Raw genomic sequence first — 26,021 nt, 5'->3', positions numbered from 1 at the left:
GTGGTTTAGAAGAGGCTGCGTTTTCCCTATCAGTATTTCAGGGCTGGGTTTTTCCTACCAATCCCACCTCTCTGAAAGAGAAACTTGCTAGAAAGGATTTCAGGGTCTTCTAGATATTGAAGGATCAAGCCACAGTCACCTGAGTAATCTTTTACACTAAAATTAGATGGTTTCTACAATATGGAGCAGACTCTGCAGATGGAATTAGTTTCAATCTAAGTCTCCAGCACAACACTAAATTGTTTTTATCTACCCAGATAATAAATGACAATTCTGGTGTATGTACAACTTAGCAACATAGAGCAGGGTGATGCATGATGCCTCCTGCTCCCACCCTAATTGGCTCTTCAGGTTTCAGAGCAACAAGGCCCCTACCAAGGAATGCAGAGGTGCGGGGGAATCATAAAGGAGACATATGGAAGGGAGGAGAACTTGTGAGATTGCTTGTTCTTGGTAAAGCTCAGCCTCTGGATTCTGGAGTTAGCTAAACCTCAACTAGAAATGCCTAAAAATAAAAAAGCCAAGAGTGACAGTACAATGGCTAAAGCTTCCTTGGATGTTGCCAACTCGTTTGATCCCCGACACCACCCATGATACTCTGAGCACCACTCACCAGTGATCGATCCTTGAGTGCAGAGCCAGAGTAAACCTTTCTGTACTACCAGGTGTGGCCCAAGAATAATAATAATAATAATAAAAAAGAGATCTCAGTGTACACTGAGAACTATCATAACAATGTGAATGAAAGAGGGAAGTAGAAAGCTTGTCTAGAGTATAGGTGAGGGTGGGGCGGGGAGGAGGGAGATTTGGGACATTGGTGATGGGAATGTTGCACTGGGAAGGTGGGTGTTCTTTATATGACTGAAACCCAACTACAATCATATTTGTAATCAAGATGTTTAAATAAAGATATTTTATTCTTCATTTCTTTGTTTTAGGCCACACTCGTTTGATGCTCAGGGGTTACTCCTGGCTAAGCGCTCAGAAATTGCCCCTGGCTTGGGGGGACCATATGGGACTCGGGGGGGGGGGGGATCGCACCGCGGTCCTTCCTTGGCTAGCGCTTGCAAGGCAGACACCTTACCTCTAGCGCCACCTCGCCGGCCCCTAAATAAAGTTATTTAAAAAAAAGAAACAAAGATAGAAGTATTGAGCTTATAGATGTAAAGAGAAGGTTGTCTCTAGAACACTGAATAAGATTAATGAACTACAAAGACTATTTGTAGAACTGCATTTTACTTTAGTATCCCTGAGAGGATGAACATCTGCTCTGGAGATAGTATGGGAAGACATTTTTTTTCCCAGCAGCATAGTTAAATAAGACCCTTTGGTTTTCTTTATATTTCTTCTCATTACCTGCTTTCTGAAGAAGTCAGGCTAACCTGAGGAAAATCATCTAGAATAAGTATACAAAATAATCTGTTTATTTCCTGTTGGTATGAAGAATAAATTTAAATAAAAAACAAAATGAAAGAACATTTAAATGAGGACAGATATAGTTTAGTATCTTGATCTGGTATTACTTAACAGTTTGACATGCGAGGCCAGAGCAATAGTACAGCAGTAGGGCATTTGCCTTGCACATGGCTGACTGAGGGAGGGTAGAGCTGAGCTCAATTCCTGGCATCCCATATTGTCTCCAGAGTCTGTCAAGAGCAATTTCTGAAGGCAGAACCAGGAATACCCCCCCCAAAATAAAATAAAAGTTTGACAAGAGCAGTAAAATAATGGCTCATCCAGTTATAACAAAAATTATAAGCTCAAAGATAAAGTCATTGAACAGTGTAGGTAGGAAGTTAGCATAGGAGAAACTCTTCCACTTCCTGTCAGTATCCACAATGTTCAGCTCAAAAATAATCAGTTGCTCAGTGTTGTCAAGGTATTATATAAAATGTTTACAAAATCTGGCTTAATTTTCCAAGATCCATATTTAAGGTTGATGGAAGATTTCAGTAGTAAAAGGGAAAACAATTGACAGCTAGAGCAGCACAGCTTCAATGTTATTCTGTCTTTGTATTTACCAGATGTACAACCACAGGACATTCAGTGAAACTCCTTGGGCCTTACTTTTATATTTGTCAAGTGGAGACCATTTGAGCAATATCTATTAGAGTTAGCTTTTTTGTTTGTTTTGTTTTTGTTTTGTTTTTGGGTCACACCTGGTGGTGGTCAGGGGTTACTCCTGGCTCTGCTCAGAAATTGCTTCTGGCAGGCACAGGGGACCATATGGGATGCCGGGATTCGAACCACCATTCTTCTGCATGAAAGGCAAATGCCTTACCTCCATGCTTTTAGAGTTAGCTTTTTATTAATAATTTTTATTGTGATCAAAGTGAATTACAAATCTTTCACAGTAAAATGAACTAATAGATTTAAGTACCAAGAAGAGTGACTCGGTAAATGTCAGCTATTATTGTTAGATCAAATTCTCTTTCAAAGAGTTGTGCTTTCTGTATTTCCAACAAAAACAAAGTGTAGAGAGAAACAGGAACTAAAAATATTTTTTTCCTTTAGAACCAAGCATACAAGATCTTTATCTAGATTTATTTTATATAATACAGTGTAGAAAAACATTCCTAAGAGTTTAGCGAAAGTTCCTTTAAGAACAATCCTCTTAACTTTATGGCGGAAGAATCAAAAAACCAATTCCACTTGCACAGTTGAAGTTGTGAAAAACAAAGCATATGTCTTTCTCGCTGTCCTTTTCCTTTTAGTTGGGGAAGTGTGAAAACCTGGTTATGCTCAGGGCTTGATGACTCCTGGATTTATATTTAGTAACCACTCCTGGCAGGAGTTGGGCAACCATACTGGGCACTGAGGATTATATTCAGGTCTTCTACAAGCAAGGCAAGTACCTTACCCACTGTACTATTGTTCTGGCCCCTCTCTCAGCCTCTCTTCAGATTTCACACATAAAAAGAAGAATTATAACATCTTCCTTCAAAAGGCTATTGCTTAAAAATTGATGCAATATTTTACATTAGTATCTGACATAGGGTTGTCTCAGGAAGAGGCCCCTTGAGTTGTTGCCTTATAAAGGAACCCCGAAACAAAACAGGGTATCTTTTCTCCACTCACCATTCCATTCCCGAGTTGAAGTATTGACTGTCAGCACTGACTCTGCTCCATTCATATAATTCCTCGAGGTAAAAAACCTTTGATGTATTTTAATGCCAGCTGAAGTGTTCCAGTACACCTCATCATAGTTACTCACATCACTGATGCACTTTATAGAAAAGCTTTGTCCCTCAGAAACAGAAATTGGGTCCGGGGTTATTGTTAAATTGGCTGAAAAGATGCAAACAAAACAGACAAAAGAAAACCGACAACAAGCATAATATTTAGTCTTTCTGATGACATCAGCACACACGTGAAATTTAATATAAGAGACAGAAAGTATGGCCCCTCCTGGCTGTACTGTGTTCACATGGGGTTGGTACCTTGCTGTTGCTGGGCTTTACTTGTTTCTAAGCTGTTCCCGGTGGTGCTCTGCACTGAACTCACTTCCATCACATGCCTTAGGAACTCGTGCACTGTTTCCCCTTTGTGGCTGGAATTATCTCCTGCTGATCAGTAGGGTAAAAGGTTGCAAACTTAGGGGTGTTGATTTATAACCCACTGTTCCCTCCAACATCTTCTATGACACCATGGGAGATTAAAGGAATTTATTATTGCAACAAATTCATGCTTTGTTTTAACTGCTTTCAAAAATAATTCAGTATTGCATTTTCAGTTTTTTTGGGGGGGCCACACCCGGCAGTGCTCAGGGGTTACTCCTGGCTGTCTGCTCAGAAATAGCTCCTGGCAGGCACGGGGACCATATGGGACACCGGGATTCGAACCAACCACCTTTGGTCCTGGATCGGCTGATTGCGAGGCAAACGCTGCTGTGCTATCTCTCCGGGCCCTCATTTTCATTTTTCTTTTTATATCTTTTCTATCTGTGATTACATCATAACTGCATCCTTGGAGTCTTGTGTCTCCAATAGTAAAGGCTCCATTCAATATGAAGTCATGTTACTAAGTGGAGGATTAATTTCTGGAGCTAAATTAGAAGTAGAATAATCAGAGAATTTGTTGCTCAAAAAGTTACACTTGGATTTCTGTAGGCAAACATGAGTGAATACACACATCCTAGTTATACCTCACTATATGTATTCCTCTTCTGAGAATCTCCTCATAGGTTTATGTAATTATTCATCCCAATAGTAACCAGATTCTTACATATATAAAACATATGAATGTCCACTATGTTTGCCTCTGGTTCAAAATTTCCACACTCCTTTGAGCATACCTTTTCCAGACCTGACATTTCAAACTATCATTCTCTTCTGTTTTCTAGAGTCAAATAACTTTTTGCCTGAAGCTTCCCATTTTGGCCTATTTTCCCACTCAAAGTAAAATCTAACACACAATCAAAAGAAATAAAGAAATCAAAAGGTTTCAGTAGCAGTCATTAGAAACTGGGATTCAAATGTTCAGATTCAGTCCTGAAGTGAAACAAGTAATGTATAACATGTCTTCACACTGACCTGGCTGGCAGTGAATATGGAAAAGAAAAGGCTCTTGGAATCATTCATTTTGTTCTTATGACTCTCTGACTAGATCCAAATTCTCATACCAGTGGTTTTCAACTAAGAAACTATACATGTGTATGAGATGTCAAAAATTCACACCACTGCGTGACATTGAGAATGTTGAGGTACTCTTTCTTGCAATGGCAAAAGCTCATTGGCTCTCAATAGTCAAAGTGTTTTCAAGTGAACCAAATATGGCTCTTTAGAAATATACAATTCAGCGTAATAGTAACTGTAAACAAGAGGAGTAAATACAATTTCTTTATAATCTTTCTCTAATGACCAGTAAATGGTAAGGAGTTTGATGAGTTACCAAATTTTAACATTTTGTATAGAATGACAAGGAAAATAAGTGTGTATTTATATGCAAATATAAATATATAGTTGCAAGAGTTATAATTCATTATTTTCCATTTTTCATTATTATATGAGTAGAAATGATCATTTGAATATCATTCAAATCAGTTAAAAGATATTTTTTAAAAATTTGCATGTACAAGACTCTAGATTCATCTTTTGTATTTCCTTCATTCCCATTCTCATCCCCACATTTGTTGCAGCTATAAAATAACCATGCAGTGTTGTCAAATTATTAAAACTTTCTGCACCATTCCTTCTAGAATAGGTGACAAGGGAGAGGGGGAATTACATGAACACAAAGGTGGCTGGGAATGAGCCAGGCTACAAATTTTAAGGAAGAAAAAATAAAATTATGGGAAGAAAGGGGGAAATTCTAGACCTTATTTCCAATAGAAATTCAGTAAACAGGAATAATGTGTGTGTGAAATTTTATTTCCCAGCTGCCACTTCTCCTGTCATCACCCATTCTAATTTTATAGACTTTTTCTGATTTGAAGGGACAGAGAGAAAACTCCTCTTCTGTCTGCATTATTATTTACCTCAACTATATTCAGCCCTGCTTAAGTGCCCTGATACTCTCAAGGGATTAGCAGTCCTTGGTTTGAGGTATATTGTGAAAAATCCTAGTAGTAGTCCTTACCCACAGATATGAATGTCACTTCTATGTCCTTAGTGCCTCTGGCTCCATAGCCACTGATGAACTCACACGTGTAAATGACTAGTGTTCCAGAAGATGCACTTGGGCATTGAGTGCCATCAGCCGTGAGGGAGTACCTACTGCAGCTAGAATCAGGATCTTTTTCAGCAACTCCTGCAATGACATAAACAGTTCTTTTGCTGTCACAGTGGCCCAACTTTCTAGTAGAAAGGTGTAGTATAAATGCATTATTATTTAAGTGATTTTTCTTCTTGTGTGCACAGGGCTAAGGACTGCAATTGGGAACCAGCTTGGTTGGTTGAAGGTCCTAAATTCTACTGCTTACTAACCGATTGTTATTGAGAAAGTCACTAACGTGCTCCATGCCTCAGTTTCTTCAGATGTAAATGAGAATTAGCATTAATAGTTATAGAACAGATGACAAACAGATCAAATGAGTTATTATCTATACATACATAAAAAGGGGCTGTTGAGGTCTGCTACTAAAAAGAAATTTGGTGATGGTCCTTGAGATATGAAAAGAAAAAATAGAAACAAAATGTTTAAATAAAGTTTTAATTGGATGAAGAAAAGACACCAATTTAGACTAGTTGTATTAACAATATAAGGAAGAAGCAAGTCTTCTTAGCCTGTTTCAGTTTCACCTTTATTTTCTCTGAGGTTATCAGAAGTCTTCCTTTCCAAATACTACTTTTGAAGGAAGTAGTGGGTGGGGTAGCTAGTTCTCAACAGGTTCAAACACTACTTCCAAAAAAACTCTGCTAATAAGAAAGTGCAGGTCAATACTAAGGCAAAATGGTCAGTATTCCAATCTTCAGTACTGAGAAGGTGGTGCTGAGAGATCTTTAGGGCTGTAACTCACTGCGCCTTGGAGGCCATGGGGAGCCAATTCTGGGGTTCAAATTTTGTTTTGCATATACAGCCCCATATCTTTCTTTTTATTATTATTTTGTTGTTTGGGGGCCACACCCAGCTGTGGTCAGGGGTTACTCCTGGCTCTGCACTCAGAAATTACTCCTGGTAGGCTGGGAAGACCACATGGGATGCCAGGGATTGAACCCAGCTTGGCCACAGCAAGTCAAAAGCCCTACCCACTGTGCTATTACTCCAGCCCATTTTTTTCATTCCTGAGAGGCCTGCTTTCTTGTCATTTTTCCTTTATACCCATGGCTCTGAAAAACCCTGCCAGGTATTTTTCCTATTGCAATCCTTTCAACTGATTTTCCTCTACCCTGGCCTATTGTCATATACTCTTAAAGCATTCTTCAATCACTGTCCAAAAGGTAAAGATAAAAATAAATGCTTTTGTTTCATTTTAATTTGAATGCATCCTCCTCAGGTCTGTTTAGATGATAAATAATAATAATAAAACCTTTTTGGTTAATATGTAAGCAACTTCCACTTCAGGCCTCAAAATTTAGAACACCAAACTGCAAACATATAAACATTTGCACTCTTATAAACAAATGCTATTTCAGTAAATTGACAAATAGAGGTACAAGAAGAGGGGAAACATCAGAAAATAAAAACTAATTTCTATCTCATTTATTTCACTCACCCTGACTAAATTACTTCCTAAATACTTTGTATAAATGCCTCTGTTCAGCTCTTACACTTTTCTAAAAGTCCAGTTCCTTCCAGGACTCTCTTTTATCCTTTATCTTTTCTCTCTTATTTATCATTAATCTTTCCTCCTTTAGTCTTTAATCATTCTTTATAGCATTTAGCATTTGTCTTCCTTACTTAAAAATATCTTTCCCCATCTAAAAGTTTCTTTTGCTGTCTTGATCTTTTTTTTTTTTAAATATCTTTATTTAAGCACCACAGTTACAAACATGTTTGTGGTTGGGTTTTATTTATAAAAAAGAACCCCTTCAGCAGTGCAACATTCCCACCACCAATGCCCCCATCTCCCTCCTCTTCCACCCATTGCCTGTATTCGAGACAGGCATTCTATTTCTCTCACTCTTTATCATTGTCATGATTTCCTTCTTTCATTCTACAAAATGTATACATTCACCACTTTGCATTTTCACTGCCATTTTTTTCCTGAACCATTGAAAACTGTTCACTTTGCCTGTACATTTCACCTCAAGCATTACTTAAAAGCCAAGAATGACTTTTGCTTACATCCTGTGATGTCCTCTTACTTGCATCCCTTGCAGCAAACCACAAAACACAGCTCTGGGATTAGACTCAATTAAATTTATAGGTCTCTACTGCTCTCCTTTTTTCCTCACTCCAAGTTCTTTTTTCTGTTCCTTTCATAAATGCAGTATTTCCCATAATATACTGTTTCCTGATATTTCTGACATTGACCCTATTTTTATCTTGACTCTCTTGTTGTACTATCACATCCACACCCATTACTCCTATTATATCCAAATTTGTTTATTCTGCATTTATTTTAATTTGGGGGGGTTCATACCCAGTGGCATTCAGGGGTTATTCCTGGCTCTACACTCAGAAATTGCTCCTGGCAGGATCTAGGGCCCATATGGGATGCCGAGATTCGAACCACTGTCCTTCTGCCTTACCTCCATGCTATCTCTCTGACCCCTGATTATTCTGCATTTTCATATAAAAAGAGAAACTCTTTTATTATTAAAATATTTTATTCTATTTTCTCTTTATTTTATTTGCTATTTATTTTATAGATAGCATGTTTATATTTATTTACTATTTATTTTTTATTTTACTATTTTATTACTAAAAGATGTTTTCTGGGGAAAAATATTTTCTTAATGGAAAGTATGGTTTGGAAGGGTGATTTTTAGGACAGAAGACATCATTTAAGTTCTTTTATTAAAAAATCATTTTTTGCTTATTCAATTTCTGTAGGCAATACCACAAGTAGAAATCAACTTACCTAAGCTCAAACATTAGACATCGTTAATCTGACACCATTAGATGAGAAGGACAAAGAGGTGATGTAGGAGAGCCCTTTGCCACTGCCACTGAGATACTGTGTTAAGAAGCTTCAATCATTGTTAAATACTGCCTTTATGTTTATCTCTTCTTTGACTGTTTTTGTTTGTTTTATTGCTGGTTTTGTTTATTTGTGTTTTGGGAGCCACACTGAGTGATGCTCCTGGCTCTGTGCTCACAGATTGTTTCTGGTGGCAGCCAGGGAGCCATAGGTAATGCCAAAATTTGAACCTGAGGTCAGTTCTGTGCCAGAAAGTACCCTACCCACTGTATCATATAGCTCTAGCCCCAATTTGCCTGTAGTGTTTTAAAAATAAAATGGAACTATTTTTGTAAAGATTAACCTGAAAAAACTGGGTGCTAAATTATGTTTGGAATTTAGAGAAGATTGCTACAAAGGTGGAGTAGCCAGAGGAAGAGGAGGAAGAGCAGATGCCTAAAGGAGAAGGGAAATTCCTCAGAGAACTGGCTATGTGGTTCCCCAGGAGGCCAGCCCCCTAGCAGGAAATCTCATTGTTACACAATCTGTTCAGCCACAGGGAGCATTAGGAATGTCTGAAGAAGTTGTGACCAGGGAAAGGTCTCAGAGCATCTGCATGGAAGACTTCCTGGTTCCTTTGTCAGAGGGCTAGGATTTTCACCCCTAAGTGTTGAAAGAAAGCTCAGTTCCTTGGAAGTTTACAAGGTCTTTCTTTCATCTAGCAATTCCTTCGGGATACCTATAACCTCCATTTCCTTAGAAACTAAGGAAGTGACTAAATGTACCATGTGTCCCCCTTGTAAACAGTTATCAGCTGCTCTTAACATTCTTTTAAGCACTGTTGAGTCAAGTACCAATGCTACATCTCAAGTGTATGTGCATAGCAAAATATGTGCTCATGAAAGGTTGCACATACAAAACCTTTGGAAATACTTTTTGAAACATTTTTCAACAATCTAACAGAATTTGATAGCAGGGACTTTGTAAAATAAAGCCTCATCAAACTAAATTATTTCCTGAGTAAGGCGGCAATTTTGCATTAATGATGTTTCAGCTTTAAAGATGAGCAGATCCCTGAGCCAGGGATGTGGCCCAGGGGTAGAGTGCTTGTCTTGAATGTGTCAAGCAGTGGGTAGATCTCTAGCTATGCAAAACACAAAAGTAAAAGTTAAATAAAATGAAAAAGGGGGAACACGGAGTGGTAGCACAGTGGTAGGGCATTTGCCTTGCATGTGACTGAACCAGAATGGATGTAGGTTCGATCTCGGCATCTGATATGGTCCCCCGAGCCAGGACCAATTTTTGAGTGCAGAACCAGGAGTAACTCCTGAGAGCTACCGGTGTGGCCCACAACAACAACAACAACAACAACAACAACAACAACAACACAATATGGAAATGAGGGGGCTGAAGGGATATTACAGTGGGTAGGCTACTTCTCTAGCAAGCAATTGATCCGGACTTGATCCCTGACACTCTATAGTCTCCTGAGAACGGTCAGGAGTTATACTGAGATCAGAGCCAGGAGTAAGCAAGCCCTGAGCAATGTTGAGTGTGCCCCCAAATTAAAAAAAAAAAAAAAAGAGCTTTAATGCTCATTTCTTTTTTTTTTTTTTTGGGGGGGGGGGGTCATATCTAGCAGCACTCAGAGATTACTCCTGGCTCTATGCTCAGAAATTGCTCCTGGCAGGCTCAGGGGACCATATGGGATGCTGGGATTCAAACCACCATCCTTCTGCATGCAAGGCAAACGCCCTATCTTTGTGCTATCTCTCTGGGCCCCTACTCTTATTTCTTAAAGGGACAATTGTATCTCATTACACAAACTCTCTAGGCAGAAGTGTCTTACAGAAACCTTACCAGATCAGCTAGTTTCACTGCTGTTCTCAGACATAGCTAATATAATTCCATATTGCACAAAAATAATACAGTTTGACCAAGACAGACACAGATCTTTTCTTTTTTTAAAGAAAGGTTTACTGGAAGGTAGAAGGAAAAGGAAAAGAAATTCACCAGTGAGGGAGAAACAGTACAGGACTAAGTTAAAACAAAGTCTCAGAATAAAATCTGGGGTGGAACAAGATCTGAAGTGAGTCCCACTCTTTTTTTTCCCTATTGTGATAATGGACAAATAATCTTCTATGGATTCCTCAACTTTCTGACTTGTAAGTTGTAGGCCAAAATGCCTCAATGCTGTAGTCAAGTTTAAATGTGATTAAATATGACTAAGTATTTTAATGGTCCATCATAATGATTATATAAAAGATTCTTGCTATTTTAATTTGCCTTTATAATTGGTATCCCTCACTGTAATTGGAAGAGGGAGCTTTAAGATTTCATATAAAACAGAAACAGAACTAGAAACTAACGTTCAACGATTGAGCCACATAGATTTACATACGCAGAGGCTACCAGAGACACAAACTTAGATAATATAGAATAAATCCACAAAAAAAAAAAATGAGGAGACATATAAGAAGAGAAGAGACACAGGAATGAAAGGTTACAAATCAGATCCAAGAGCAAAGCTATTGCTATTCTTAGCAATTTGCTGAAGATAAAAAGTAGGGACATGCTTTCCCCTAGGTACAAGATTCCATACACAAAAGGTTTATTCTTTGGTCTTTTCTGCCTAGTTTTTGTCAACAATCCAAAGATGATACTTTCAGGCCTACATTTTTGGAGTTTTGTTTTAGAATGGCTGATCTAGCATTGACAAAGTATCTATTGCTTTTTCACAATATAAATTCTAGATAAAAATGATCATCTGAGATTTTTACTCCCACCTACTGTATCTCCCACTTACTTATTCAAAGGATAAAACTTCATGCATAGAAGGACATCTAACTTTCTTACCTGGAATGCTTATTTCTCCTTTCTGAGTCCATTCTATACTACTCCAATTAACATTGATGTAACTGCAGCAGTTTAAGGACACAGGATTGTTGTCACATGTCACCGTCAACTCTATCTCATTTGCCAAAATTAGAGTAGATTGAACATCTATTTTTTTTCTGGCTTCATATTCAAAAATATCCACTGTTAGTTTGCAAATGTAGTCACCTGTAGAGAATACACAAATGCCCTTATTATTACTATACAAATATGTTTCCTTAGAATGAAAACCTAGATCAACAAATCTAAAGAGATATTTAGGAATTGTCAATGAAGATATTTCCAACGTTAGTAGGTAAAAAGTAGGCGGATAGCCTGTGAAAAAAGCAAAATTCTCAGTGGCTTTGCTAAAACCATATGAGATGGGAAAGGTAGACAGAAAAAAAAATACTAAAATTAAAATACAGTGGGCACCAGAGAGATAGCAGGAAGCTAAGGTGTTTGCCTTGCATGCAGAAGGTCGGTGGTTCCAATCCCAGCATCCCATATGGTCCCCTGAGCCTGCCAGGACCGATTTCTGAGCCTAGAGCCATGAGTAACCCCTGAGCACCGCCGGGTGTGACCCAAAAATCAAAAACAAAAAATTAGAATACAGTGAACTTATTTAATTTTGTGACAAGACCAGAATCAACAAAGATGTGTGAGAACTCTGCAGCCTAACTTCTCATCTCCCGCTAAAAGCTGTGTTATACAGAACTCATTGAGCTCTGAAATGCCAGATTTATTGCTGGCACTGAGTGAGGAATACTTATAATTTTGTTGTTCCTAGGGAGGAGGTTCACAGATGCAGAAACAGCTAAGAGATATATAATATATTGGTGTACAAGAAAATTTGATGGGGAAATGGCTATATTTACTATCTTGATCACAGTGGTCTTGATTACAATGATGGTGATATATCATCATGATGGTTCATATAATAACATTTATGAAATTGAACACTTTACATGTTGTTCATTAAATATCAGGTGAACCTTTTTAAAACTTAAAAACTGTTTGTATGGTCCTCTGAGCCTGTTAAGGGTGATTTCTGAGCTCAGAGCCAGGAGTAACCCCTGAGCACCACCAGATGTAACCCCAAACCAAAAAACTAAAAAATCCAAATAAAATAAAAACAGTTTGCTTTTGTCTTGGGTTTCATTTGCGGGTGTCCTGAAGGGTTAGGTCTTACCTGGGGGTATTCAGAATCCAATTATATGATGTACTGGAGATGGATCTGGATTGGTTGCTGTAAAGCAAGTACCTTTCTCCCTTTTTATCTAGCCCTGTGACTTTCAATTTACAAATCTTGGTTAATGTAAAGAAATATATCGTCCTCCTAATACTAAATTTATTTGTTTTATGCCATGGAATTAATTTTTAATTTTGAAAGTTCAATTTCAGTGACATCCTTTTGAAGAGAAAAATATCAGGTATCTACAATAGCCTCTGATTGACTTCTTCATGAGTACCTCATTCCTTTACTGGAACTAGTTTTTGGGTGAAAACCCACCTGCATCTTTGCTTGTGATGTTGTGGATGATGAGCTGTGACACCGAGGACAAGTTATTAAACACTGAGGTGTAAATGGAGAAGTGGCTGCTGTTCTGGATATCCATGTGTCTCTCCACATGGTGCCAGGACACATTGGCGGATGAGACTTCATTTTCACATATCATTGTGACAGTATCCCCTTCAAAGATGTTTTCTGGTACGATAGAGAACTTGGTTTCATCTGGAATCCCAAAGACAAGATATTAGGAGCAAACTCAAATAAGTACAATTGATAAACAATCACTCTCAAAGGTTTCATAATGTTTCATAGCATCTGGTGCCGTCCAGAATAAAGTAATCAGCCCTCCTTAAGCCAAGCTGGTATCTGAGCCCAAGAGTTACAGTATACCAGGTACAAGAGACCTGGATTCCAGTTTGGGCTTTTTGTACATTGAATAGTCCTCATTGGTAAAGATGGAGATATTTGGTGAGTCCCATTCTTTTTTTCTTTCTTATATTGTGGCAATAGTAAATAAATAACCTAATAAGGACCCCTAAATAGGCTATTTTTGAAGTTTAAAAGACTCATAGAAAATTGCACATTTGCTTATGAGCAAACTCCAAAAACTAACACAACACATATCAATTTATTTACTGATGGCTCAGATATCACCATTGTCTTTTACTAATAATTGTAACTCATGCTTGCTAAAAGTTCCAGTTAATGGTGGGGTTGGTGGTGGGACACATTAGAGAAAGCAAATGGAAGTACTGCTAAGGCTGCTTCTATGTGATTCCCCATAGACTAATTTATTATAGACTAATTTAGTTTAATTATATCCGGGTCTTTAGTTTTCAGCATTTTTTGTATGTTTTTACTGACTTGTTTACTATGAATTTTTATTTTGCCTGTTCATCTTTCTAATATTAAGCACTTTCCTTACCACTGTGTGTTGCTTTATTAATTCAATATTTTTCCTTATAAATGACAATATGTCTGTAAATGCCAGCAGAGAAGATAAAGGGAAGAGGACAAATCAATGCAGGGGGATGACCTATGCTCCTGGGAAGAAGCATGTTTATCTCAGTCATGCCTCCAACAGTCTTTACTACAGTTCCCTTCATATAAAATGCATTGCCATCTTGATTCACCCTAGAACCCTGGGCTTTAATTACGCAGACATCTATGACTGTTCTTTTATACAAAAATCCTATAGATACAGTTCCCCTTAACATCCCACTCAGAACACTACATCCACCACTTCCTAACACAATAGAGCCCCAACAATGTTATTCCATGTGTAAAATTCCAGGCTTTCTTTTCCTCAGTTGTAAGTGTTCTGATACTGTGGTTCTCAAACATACTTATGTATCAGAATCATCTGTAGGGGTTACTCAAGTACAAATTAGTCCTCATAGATACAATCACATTTCTACCAAGTTCTCAAGGGGTGCTGATGCTACTGGGATAGAACAGGTGTGTAGACTTCAAGAACTCAGGTCTAAAGTTAACAAAGCAATGGTCCCTATTTAATAAGTGTATACTTTAGAATGATCCCAGCTTCACACAACTAACATTACTCTTTTGGATCTTCAATTAAAATACATCTATCAGCCCAGATGACTCTGTGGTCCTTGTATTAATTCTCTGCTCCCCTACTCTCCAGTATGTTGTGACATTAGTCAAGTTGAGTGATTCTGTAATGATGGCCAACTACACAGAAACTACTATGCCAAGAAATGGAGAGCCTCTCCATAGTGGATGTCACAATATTATTTTTGAAGTTTGGACATAAAAATAAACACCATTGATATATTTAAATAGAATCATGCATGGAAAATGCAGTTATGTTTCACTTACTACTATTGACAGCATGAAAGGAACTGTCGTCCATTTTGTAGGTCTGATTCAAGTTCTGGATCACTTGCTCATTTGCTTTGCGCAGTAATTTTGTCGAGGGTGCTTTGGTTGTAATTTCATAACTCACCACCACACTTCCAGGACTGGAGAGAGATGATCAGTTTAGTTCATCAGTAACTGACCTGGAAGAGTCTAGAGCTTTGTGATTTATTTGCGTGGGAAACAAAAGAGCAGGGACAACCTGAGTACATCTTATCATCTAGGATGCATTGAAATAAACCTGTTTTCAAGCTCACAGATACTCATCTACCTACTGACAGGTAAAAGAAGTAGCATAAAAGATATGGCAAAAATTGAGGGGGAAATAATGGAGGGCACCAAGATCAAACAGTGGTATAAACATCGGGTAGAAATAAAAAATGATCAGACTTGAACACCAAATCCAAAGCCAACTACAACAGAAACGATACCCAATCTACAATAGGCTAGACACAGAGGGGATCACTTATACTAGCAGCCTGGGGGACAAAGGAGGGGCTTTATGGGATGCAGACTGGGAACAGGGGTGGAAAGAGGACAACATTGGTGGTGAGAATGCCCCTGATTCAATGTCATTATGTACCTGAAATACTACTATGAATGATTTGTAATCCACTTTGGTCAAAATAAAAATTATTAATATAAAAAAAGATAAGGCAAAAAGTAAACTGAATCAAATAAACTAGAAAGAAGGTGGTGGTAACCACAAGGCAGAAGGTGAAGTCAAGATCCTGTTCCCTTTTTTATGACAAACTTGATTGATTGATTGATTAGTTTATGGGCCACACCCAGCCAAGCTCAGGGGTCACTCTTGGCTCTGCACTCAGAAATCACTCCTGGCAGGCTGGGGGACCATAAGGAAGCCAGAAATCTAACCGGGTCCATTCTGGGACAGTTACATGCAAGGCAAACACCCTACTGCTGTGTTATCTCTCAGGCCTCCAAGATCCTATTCCTATAAACATGCCTGAATGGCCACTAATTTTCTGGAATAATGCAAACTTACACATAGCACCATAATGTTGACTGGTGAGCTTTTCTTGAACAAAGGTGTCACTGCATGGCATTGCTTTACTTTATATTGCTGAGTTCCCTAGATCAAAGGTTTAAAACCTTTTAGCACTCACCTTCTATCACCAATCTACAGACCAGTGACTAAACCACACTGCCCAGAGTCCATATTTACTTTGTAACTGTTTACAAACTTCTTGCATGTATAGAAGAAAATGAATCCCTCCTCTTCCTGCTAGCTAGGTGTATTTGTAAGAAGTGAACTAAACTTTTCAGCATTTCCTTCTCCTCTTTCAATCTATGTTGTGTTCTTCATCTCTATCAGAGTATTCCTGTGAACCCTCACAGATGATGCCCTACTGAGGGATTTTTTCTTCTTCACTAATGCTACTACATAGATAAACCCCTGATACAGCCTGCTTACCTGAATCCTGTCACAGTCACTGTTTTGAAGCCTGGTAGAATATGGTATCCTTTCCAGAACTGTAAAATAAAGCAAGAAAGAAAGCTGCCATGTATCAAAGTTGAGTAAGAGATAAATTAAAAGATTTGAAACAGGGTCAAAAATTGTATAATCTTGGGGCCAGAGCAGTAGATGGACCCGGGTTCAATCCCTGGCATCCCATATGGTCCCCCTCGCCAGGAGCAATTTCTGAGTGCATAGCCAGGATTAACCCCTGAGTGTCACTTGGTGTGGTCCCAAAACCAAAATAATAAGTTTTTTTTTTGCATAATCCTCATTCCTCTGGTTGGTGTTACTGTGGTATATATGAATATTATGCAAAAAGTTTTACAAATATTGGTTTGGGGGCCACACCCAGCAGTGCTTAGGGGATAACTCCTAGCTCTGTGTTCAAAAATCGCTTCTGGCAGGTTCAAAGGACCATATGAAATACCAGGAATGAACCCAGGTCAGTGTTGGGACAGCCACATCAAAGGCAAATGCCCTACTACAGTGCTATCAGTCTGGCCCTGTGGTATATTTTGTTGGCTGACATAAACATATTTTAGAAAGCAATTTCCTATCGGTTGACCTAGGTTAGTTTATGATCTTCAAAAAGGGAATTGTCTCAGAAAAAAGTAGGAAGAGGGTAGGAAAGAAAGGGGAAAACATCAAATCCACACTACAAAAGAGCAAAAAGAAAAGTTAGATAAAATTGTCCTACACTTGGCCTTAGAAGATTCAATTAGATCTCAGAATTTTATATCTGTCATCTCAAGATCTGCTGTGCTCATTCATTATTAGCAAGAAATCATAAAGCATGAGTGGCATGGAAATAAAGGCTGAAACCCTTGACCAACTGAATTACTGGAGCTGAAAATATATGAGACATATTCTCATTGTCTACACTGTTATCTTTCCCTCTTGTCACATTCTGTAGCACTGGCTAAGCCAATGTAATTTTGGCGATTTATTTTGCTTTGTTTTTGGGCCACACCTACTGGTGTTCAGGGATTACTCCTATCTCTGTGCTCAGAGCATTCCTGACAGGGTTTAGGATAAGGATAAAGATAAGGCTCCAGGGATAGAATCTAAGTCAGTTGCATGGAAGTCAAGTTCCTTACCTACTTTACTATCTTTTCAGATCCTTGATGATGTTTTTATTCCATTTTTCTTCCATTAATTCTATGTGATACTCCATTTGATTTGTCATATTTATAATTTAAATGCAATGTGCAAAGATCAGTTTTTAAGCAACTGAATGAGTAGGGTCCACTCACTTTTTTCTCAAAAATATATGGTGTGTGTGTGTGAAGAACGTTCTCATGTTATGTAGAATTATTACATAAGCACAAGTATCCCAAGTGTTCTTCCAACTCAGTACTTCATCATGTTACCCAGGGAAAATATTTATGTGGTGAGTGGTAGGGATGAATTTAGACTATTCCTGCCCTAAAACAGAGGTTGGCTGACCACAGAATTAAGGGACATCATTATCTTAGCTTTTAACATTCACCTGGAAATCATTGTTCATGATGAATTAACACAAACAGATAATTTACAGTTAGATTAATTAATCTATGATTAGTGTATTTTTTTTTGTTTTGTTTTATTTTGTTTTGTTTTTGGGTCACACCCGGCAGTGCTCAGGGGTTGGTTACTCCTGGCTGTCTGCTCAGAAATAGCTCCTGGCAGGCACGGGGGACCATGTGGGACACCGGGATTCGAACCAACCACCTTTGGTCCTGGATCGGCTGCTTGCAAGGCAAACACCGCTGTGCTATCTCTCCGGGTCCTGATTAGTGTATTTTTAAAAAAAAAAATACAGCAGATAAGGCTGTTTTGCATGCAGTTATTCTGGGTTCAATACTTCATAGCACATATATAAGGTCCCTTCGGCCTCACCAAGATTGATGCCTGAATACAGAGCCAGAAGAAAACTGTGCACAGTTGGATGAGGACCCCAAAACAAAATCAAATCCTAACAAAAATATTAGTGCCTGTCCCATATTCACTCATAAAATATTCTGGTTTTACATGCATCTATCTTAAGTGTGATGGCCAAGTAGCCTCTATTATAGAGTACTTTAGAACTTTTTGTGTTCAATCTTGAGCTAAAACATGATATGGGTTTAATCAGACTTTTGTGAAGCTAAATAAAAATGTATACCTAGCTAGACCAGAAGACCTTTGAATATAGAATCTAGTTTGTTGATGTCACCAAATATTATCTGAATCAATTTAGCCCAGGGAAGATATCCCACCACTAGGTCAAGATGGTGTCAAATTATCCACTGAGCACATGTTGGATATTTTTTAAATCATTATTTCAGAAATAGGAATGTTTTAGATTTATCTTCATAAATTCTGACAAATTCAAGCGAGCCAGTCATCAAGACTAAAATAGGTCCTTAATAAGCACCTCCAGGACTGTAGATAAAATGTGATCCAACAAATCACTTGCATTGTACATAGCTGACCCAAGTTTAATTAACAGTACCTCCATATGATATATTGAGCCCTGTCAGGGCTGATCCTTGAGTCTAGAATTAGGAATAAGCCCTGACTAGCAGATGTAGACCAAACTTCCTGTTCCAAAAAAGATCCTAGAATCAAAATTTACCGCTGCTTCCAGGTCAGTCTTATAGGACCTATAGAGTGCAGAGGATGAGTTCTTGAGGTCTTCTTGAAATCCCACATTGAGTTTAACGGACATTTTCAAGGTAACATCTGTTGAAAAATACAGAACAATATTTCAGATTAATATTTGAATATATTCAGGACAGAGAAACATTTACTAGAGTTAATTTAAAAAAAAAATCAACTATTCAATGGGCAGTTACTCACCTCCCCTTAGCTGACAAAACGGTCCCCTAGGAGGCAACTCTTTTAGACAATTGCACTGATGCTCTGTGGGGGAGCTGTTGAATTCTTGACAGGTGAGATTGTGGAGACACCTTTCCAGAGGCCACTTATAATCTGCCTCACAGGAGCACCAGATTTCATTTCCAGCAGGCCTGCAGACTATCACCAATCAAAGGAGTGAGGAAAAAGAAAGTGATCACCACCCACCCTTTGCTTTTGAGGACTATGAAGCAGAAAATGCTAACTCAACTTCACATTAACTTCTAGGAGCGCAGCAATGCTACATGAGAATAATGTGACTCATCATTCTGCTTTCTACACTATGAATGCTGTGACTTAATAGATTGGTAGCCAGCCTTAAAAATGGCCCCTAAGTTTTGGGCATTTACATTCCTATATAGCAATTTCTTATACTATAGGTTTGGTCAGGGTGACCACATAAATTTGGCAAAAGTAATGGCATCTTATTTCTGGTATTAGATTATAAAAAGTACTTATTTTATCTTGATTGTGTTTCTCTCTTTTCTCATCTCTCTTTTTTTCTCTTTCCACCTTCTCTGGGAAAAGTCAGCGGGCAAAGCATGAGAACTTGCCATAAAGAGGCTCAATGGTGAGACATTGAAGACTCCAGTCAAAAGCAAGGGATGAACTCAGAACTGCAACATCATATAAATTATTTTGAACATCGATTTCCTGCCCAAGTCAGTTCTTTGGATGACTACAATCTGGATGATAACTTGATGACAGCCCATGGAAGATCCTGAGCTAGAGTCAAACAGTGAGACTCCTCCTAGAATTCTTTGGTTTAAGATGATAATTTGGGGGTAAGTTATGCAACAATAAATAACAAATATTGAGTACAAGTCAAAATGTTATCTTTTATCTCTCAAGTAATGTAAATATCTCAGCTAGATTAATGATCCTGCTGGGGACATTGAAAATGATCTGAAAATAGACTGCTTTGCATGTATTTCTAAAATTGGACCAAATTCATCTCCCCAGGAAGTAGCTATTTGTTCTGCAGATAGGCATGTAGGCTAAAGCCAAGACTGACATACAGAGGAAATCATGAAATAATTAACATATTGATTACCAATGCTAACGTCATTACTGCCTCTAGCCTTATGTGATCTAACTCCTCACTGAAATCATCACTCCCCAAAAGCCCTTCAAGAGGCTGCAGTACCTAAAGCACAGGGTCTCTATTTAATTAGAAAGGATTTACCCCTCAAAATATAAATGACTATTCTCTCTAGCAAGAAAAAGTAAATTTCCAAGGACATTTGCATTTTATGTTTTGGTAGAAGAGGCAGGATTTGGAACACACCCAGTGATCCTCAGGGCTTCCTCCTCACAATGTGGTCTAGATTCACTTCTGGTGTTGCTCATGCAAACAGACCATAAATGTTTTGAACCAGTGTCAGCCACTTGCATGGCAAACACTTTAGCCTCCTGTACTATCTCTTAGGTTTCAGCATTTAATTTTCAAAGAGAAACTTGTCAACTTAAGGCACAAACTTGGGTTTGCACATTTCTATAAAGACTTAAATAATGGAGCCCTTATAAGTCATAGCACTCACTAGAACAAAATAAATCAGGAAAGCTTGTTAAACATCATGTGTGAACATAACAAAAACTCATGACCAATGTTTATAACCAATGCTCAAGCGTCCAGATAACAAATAAATACAAACTACTTATTTATTTGATATTTAATGTTCTGCTTAGTTTACTAGATTTGTTTTTGCAAATAGGGAACAATGATTTTTATTTTAAAACACTTAGGGAAAAGGTGAATAAAATATTTCCAATTACTAATTAGTAGGGCAAAAGTTTTTAGAAACAAATTCTATGCTGAGTGGATGCTCAGAGGTATGATTTTATGTGTCCTGCAGAAAAGTGTTAGACACGCAGGCACTGGAGGAACTATGCTTTCTGTTGCTGAATGAGTCGCAATACACATCAGTGAAACAGTAATTCAAAGAAACTGATGTTATTCGTTAAACTGATGTTCATGGATAGATTTGGGAAGAAGAAATCCAGATGGCCAAAAGGTACATAAAAAATGCTCCACATCACTAATCATCAGGAAGATGCAAATCAAAACAACAATGAGGTACCATCTCACACCACAGAGACTGGAACACATCACAAATAATGAGAACAATCAGTGCTGGCAGGGATGTGGGGAGAAAGGAACTTTCATTCATTGCAAGTGGGAATGCTGTCTAGTCCAGTCTTATGGGAAACAATATGGAAATGTCTCAAAATACAGGAAATTGAGTTCCCAGATGATTCAGCTATATCACTCCTAAGGATTTACCTTAGGAACACAAAACTACTATACAGAAGGGCCTTCTGCACACCCACTTGCATATTCATTGCAGCGCTATTTATAATAGCCAGAATGTTGAAACAATCCAGATGCCTATCAACAAAATGAATGGCTAAAGAAACTTGAGTGCTTATACACAATAAAATACATCAGGAAAAATGAAGTCATGAAATTTTCCTATACATGGATGGACAAGGAAACTATCATGCTGAGTGAAATAAGTCAGAGGGAGAGAGATAGACACAGAATAATCTCACTCATCTGTGCGATTTAAGAAAAATAAAAGATAGTATGGGTATAATACTCAGAGACAATAGAGATGAGGTTTGAAAGGACCAGCCCAGATAAGAAGCTTTCTTCAAAGAGTGGTGAGTACAGTTAAAGAAATAACTACACCAACAACTATCATGATAATGGTAGTGAGTGAGAGAGAAATAGAAAGCCTGTCTAAAAGACAGGCAGGGGGTGGGGGAGAAGAGGGACGGGGAGCATTGATGGTGGTATTGTTTCACTGTGTACTTTTGATAACTGAAACCCAACTACAAACATGTTCATAATCATGGTGCTTAAATAAATATATTAATGGATAAAACAATTAATATTCAAAGTTATTTAGAAGGCAGATATTTCCATTTTAGGTAGCATAATAGAAACAAATATTAAGATACGTATTGGGATAGAATTGGAATGGACTGTTTTCCAAGTAAGAGAAATATAAAGAATATTGAAAAATATGAGAAAGGGGGATAGAGAAAGAGAAGTAAAATGTCTCCATTTCAGATTTTTTTTTGCACTATATACTATGTAATACTTAGAGTTCATTACTAATTCTGTGCTCAGAAATCACACATGGTGGTAAATTGAGGAACCTTATGGGGTTTCAGGAATTGAACCTAGGCCAGCTGCATCCAAGTTAAGTATACTCCACTCACTACTATCACTCTGGCTACAGCAGTGAAAATTTGACTCACCTGTTGTCACTTCAAGGCTCAAGATGTTTATGGCTGGATCAGTGTCATTTCCTTGAATTGGAAATTTGAGATTGTCCAAGTAAGTTATGAAGGGATCCAGGAAGGAGACATTTTCAAAATTGATCTCAATATCAAACACGTAATCTTCAGCGATAGGACTACTTAGGACAACTGAAATGAGAGCATATGTAAGATGTGAGCACTTTATATGTTTGGGAGAGAAAACACAAAACAAATCTGGAAGTTAAACAGATCATCAATCTTCCGAAATTTCCATTGAGTCTTCCTAAAGAAAAAAAACTGTCTACCACCTAGGTCTGTCTTCATTCTGCTTCCATTCTACATTTACTTAAAAAAGGCAAGCGATTTCTGTTTGTGGTTGAGGAGCTCAGTGTGGTGACCTCTGGCAATTTGAAAGGTTCATAAACTGAGGTTGGGATCTCTCTTTTTTATTTATTTCCCCAATCTCTTATGCGTCCATAGATAATTCTGTTGCATAGGTGGATAATAGACTATAATAGGAACAAAAAGAAATAAGAAAATCTAGCAGGGAGGCTTTTGCTAATAAATACCATGGTCTTAATTACCAAGACTGTTCCATTGGCATGGTTTGATAATTCTATGCATATAGAATGAATATTTTTATTAATAATTTTATTTTGACCAAAGTGATTAAAAATCCTTCACAGTAGTATTTTAGGTACATAGTGAAATTGAATCAGGGGCATCCCCACCACCAATGTTGTCCTCTCTCCACCCCTGTTCCCAGCATGCATGCCATCCTTTGCCCCCTGGGATGCTAGCTAGTATAAGTGGTCCCTTCTGTGTCTAGCTAGTTGTTGATTGAGTATCAATTCTATTGTAGTTGGCTTTGGATTTGGTGTTTAAGTCTGATCATTTTTTATTTCTACTCAATATTCATACAACTGTTTGGTCTTGGTGCCCTCCATTTCCCCCCTCAATTTGTAAGACAGAACAAGATGGTTCAAGTTATGTGGTTATGTTTGAAGGTAAGAAAAAAAATATAAAAAGAAAAAAGGGTGGCAAAAATTCAAACAAGCAAAAAATGGGAGGAGTCCTTCTAGAGAGCCTTTGTTTTTTAGCCATGTATCACTGGTATCTAGATGAAAGATGCTCAAAAAGCAAACTGTTAAATTTAAAGTAAAATTAAAGAAATATTTTTGCTTCTTGTATCTTTTTCAAACTGTCTACAGGAATCACAGACTAGTGGGTGGGCAAGAATTCTAGATTCCAACACATACCACTATATAGCAACCAAGATAGTATATGCATTGAAATATTCTTTCATAGTTTCCTGTATTACATCATGTCTGGATCCCTATAAACTATTCAAGGGGATGGACTATTTCTTTCATTTCTTATGATGACCTTACTTACTCTAGCTGGTAGCGAATTAACCACGTAATAATTATGTTCCTAATTTATTCTTGTTGAACCTATGACTTCTTATTTAGTCACAGATTCACCTCTCTGTTAATGCAAGAATTGTTGCTTCACTCTTGGCTGAAATAGATGATTTAAAAAAATAAATGGGCTAAGTAATTAATAAAAAAATATTTTTAAAAACATAGAAACATTTAATTACACACATATAGTAGGAAGATAAAAATAAGTCCAGTGGCTTAATTTTCTTGTTAATTAGATAAGAAAGAGATTGATAAATACTGTCAAATCTATTAAAGTTTAAATTAAATCTTAAAGTATGATATGCATCTTACCCTAAAATTTAAAATCCATTTGGTTTTTCTATACAAGCAAATAGATTTTCCATAATGCTTTAATATTTGTTTTATTTTTATTTTTAACAAGATTTATTAAATGTTCAAGAATAATTAACATGAAAATTGAAAATAAACTTACAATAGAAAACCCTATTTGTTTCTGTTTTGTTTGTTTTGTTTTGTTTGGGGGCCACACCCAGTAAACTCAGTGGTTACTCCTGGCTATGCATTCAGAAATTTCTCTTGGCTGGTGGGACCATATAGGATGCAGGGTATCGAACCCAGGTCCGTCCTAGGTAGCCAAGTGCCCTACCACTGTGCTGTCACTCTGGCCCCAGGAAACCCCATTTGTTAATAAGGTTTAACAAACTCTTATTTGTAAACAAGCCCTACTTGTACCCTAAAGGAAGCTGCAATATCGGTTCATTTAGAGCTGCAAACTATGGAGAATTGCAATCGCATGCTGGCATTATTCAATTTGCTATAATTAATTCAAACTTTAAAATATCTGTGCTAATTTATTTTTAAAATTACATATATATTTTAAAATTTATATTCTACTTATAAAAATATATATAAAGAGTCCAAAGAGATAGCACAGAGGATAAGACATTTGTCTTTTATGCAGTCGACACAACATCTATCCCTATCACTATATATGGTCCTCTGAACCTTAGGAGTGATCTCTGAGTACAGAGTTAGAAGTAAGCTCAGCATTTGTGGGTGTGGCCTACACAATTTAAAAAAAACGTATTTATAGGGTTGAATATGTTACTCAAAGAATTAGAAAGCAAGCTTTACATCTGTGAAGTCCTAGGTTTGAACTTCTGCAGTGCATCCCTTCTAACCATGTAATGCTGTGTATATCTTACAACAACTAAACAAAATAGTTACAATGAGAATAACATAACATTTAAAACTTCTACAGAATCTATGTCATAATATTTTGTCATTGCCTCAAATTTCCTGTTTTCTTTTTGAGTCTCAAATGATCGTACAATGGAAACATGTTTGTTTCCTGAAAGAACTGCTAATCTCAATGTGGGCAATCCTAACTCTAGATACCATATGTTTTCTCCTGGGGATATTTGCAAAGAGAATACTGCCTGGTATTTATAATTTCTACTTCAGAGTACGTCCCTTTTCCTGAAGAATAAAGCAACTGTGTTTATATCCTCCAGAGGATTCACAAGCTCTAGAATTTTCTTTACCAGTTGTCCATCTAGTCTCTTCCCATGGATACAAATAGGATTTCCTGAATAGTAGCTTCTTTTTAGTTGAGTAATGTCATTAACAATCAATCCCCCACCATCCACTTTATAACTTCATTGTATATATTGTTGACTAGATCCAGAGTCTATTGCTAGCATACCATCAGTGTTTGCCTGTATATAAGCTTTCCTTGAATATTTTTATATACTCTCTTTTTCAGAAATATCTGTATACCAAATGTGTACCTGGAAACAATATGGGAATTCATGGGTAGCAGCACCCCCACCAAAATCACAACCACTCTTCCACTGAAGTAGTACAAGTAGCTGAGTCAAAAACTTAAAACAACTAAATAAAAGCTCCCAGGGGCCAGAGTGGTGATGCAAGCAGTAGGGCGTTTGCCTTGCACATGTTGACTTAGGACAAACCACAGTTTGATCCCCCAGTGTCCCATATGATCACCCAAGCCAAGAGCAATTTCTGAGCACATAGCCAGAAGTAGCTCCTCAGTGTCAGTGGTGTGGCCCAAAAACCAAAACATAAAATGAAATAAAAGCTCCAATGAGATCCAGCATTTAGGATATTTTAACTTTGAATTAAGCACCAGTTTCTAAGATCATCTCCCCATCACTAGCCTTTTATGTTTTTTAAAAGGGGCTAAACACACTTTGA

At 37.6% G+C, this 26,021-nt stretch overlaps 2 protein-coding genes across 2 annotated transcripts in view; one reads left to right on the top strand and one right to left on the bottom strand.

The window, feature by feature from the left end:
* SLC22A3 (solute carrier family 22 member 3) overlaps positions 1 to 26,021 on the top strand; it is a 662,601-nt gene that overhangs the window by 486,964 nt on the left and 149,616 nt on the right. The window lies entirely within an intron of this gene.
* The window catches only part of ADGRF5 (adhesion G protein-coupled receptor F5), an 87,787-nt gene that overhangs the window by 16,326 nt on the left and 45,440 nt on the right, over positions 1 to 26,021 (bottom strand). Inside the window, exons 4-13 of the mRNA XM_049765319.1 lie at positions 22,396 to 22,566; positions 19,072 to 19,248; positions 18,848 to 18,954; positions 16,207 to 16,265; positions 14,733 to 14,875; positions 12,891 to 13,112; positions 11,360 to 11,566; positions 5,578 to 5,748; positions 3,441 to 3,566; positions 3,079 to 3,288 (exon numbers count right to left, since the gene is read on the bottom strand). Coding sequence (XP_049621276.1) covers positions 3,079 to 3,288; positions 3,441 to 3,566; positions 5,578 to 5,748; positions 11,360 to 11,566; positions 12,891 to 13,112; positions 14,733 to 14,875; positions 16,207 to 16,265; positions 18,848 to 18,954; positions 19,072 to 19,248; positions 22,396 to 22,566 — 1,593 coding nt within the window. The remainder of the gene's footprint in view (positions 1 to 3,078; positions 3,289 to 3,440; positions 3,567 to 5,577; positions 5,749 to 11,359; positions 11,567 to 12,890; positions 13,113 to 14,732; positions 14,876 to 16,206; positions 16,266 to 18,847; positions 18,955 to 19,071; positions 19,249 to 22,395; positions 22,567 to 26,021) is intronic.

The sequence above is a fragment of the Suncus etruscus genome, chromosome 18 (assembly GCF_024139225.1).
Source record: "Suncus etruscus isolate mSunEtr1 chromosome 18, mSunEtr1.pri.cur, whole genome shotgun sequence".
Classification (NCBI taxonomy): domain Eukaryota; kingdom Metazoa; phylum Chordata; class Mammalia; order Eulipotyphla; family Soricidae; genus Suncus; species Suncus etruscus.
The sequence above is the reverse complement of the archived record's forward strand: the minus strand, read 5'-3'. Positions and strand labels throughout refer to the sequence as shown.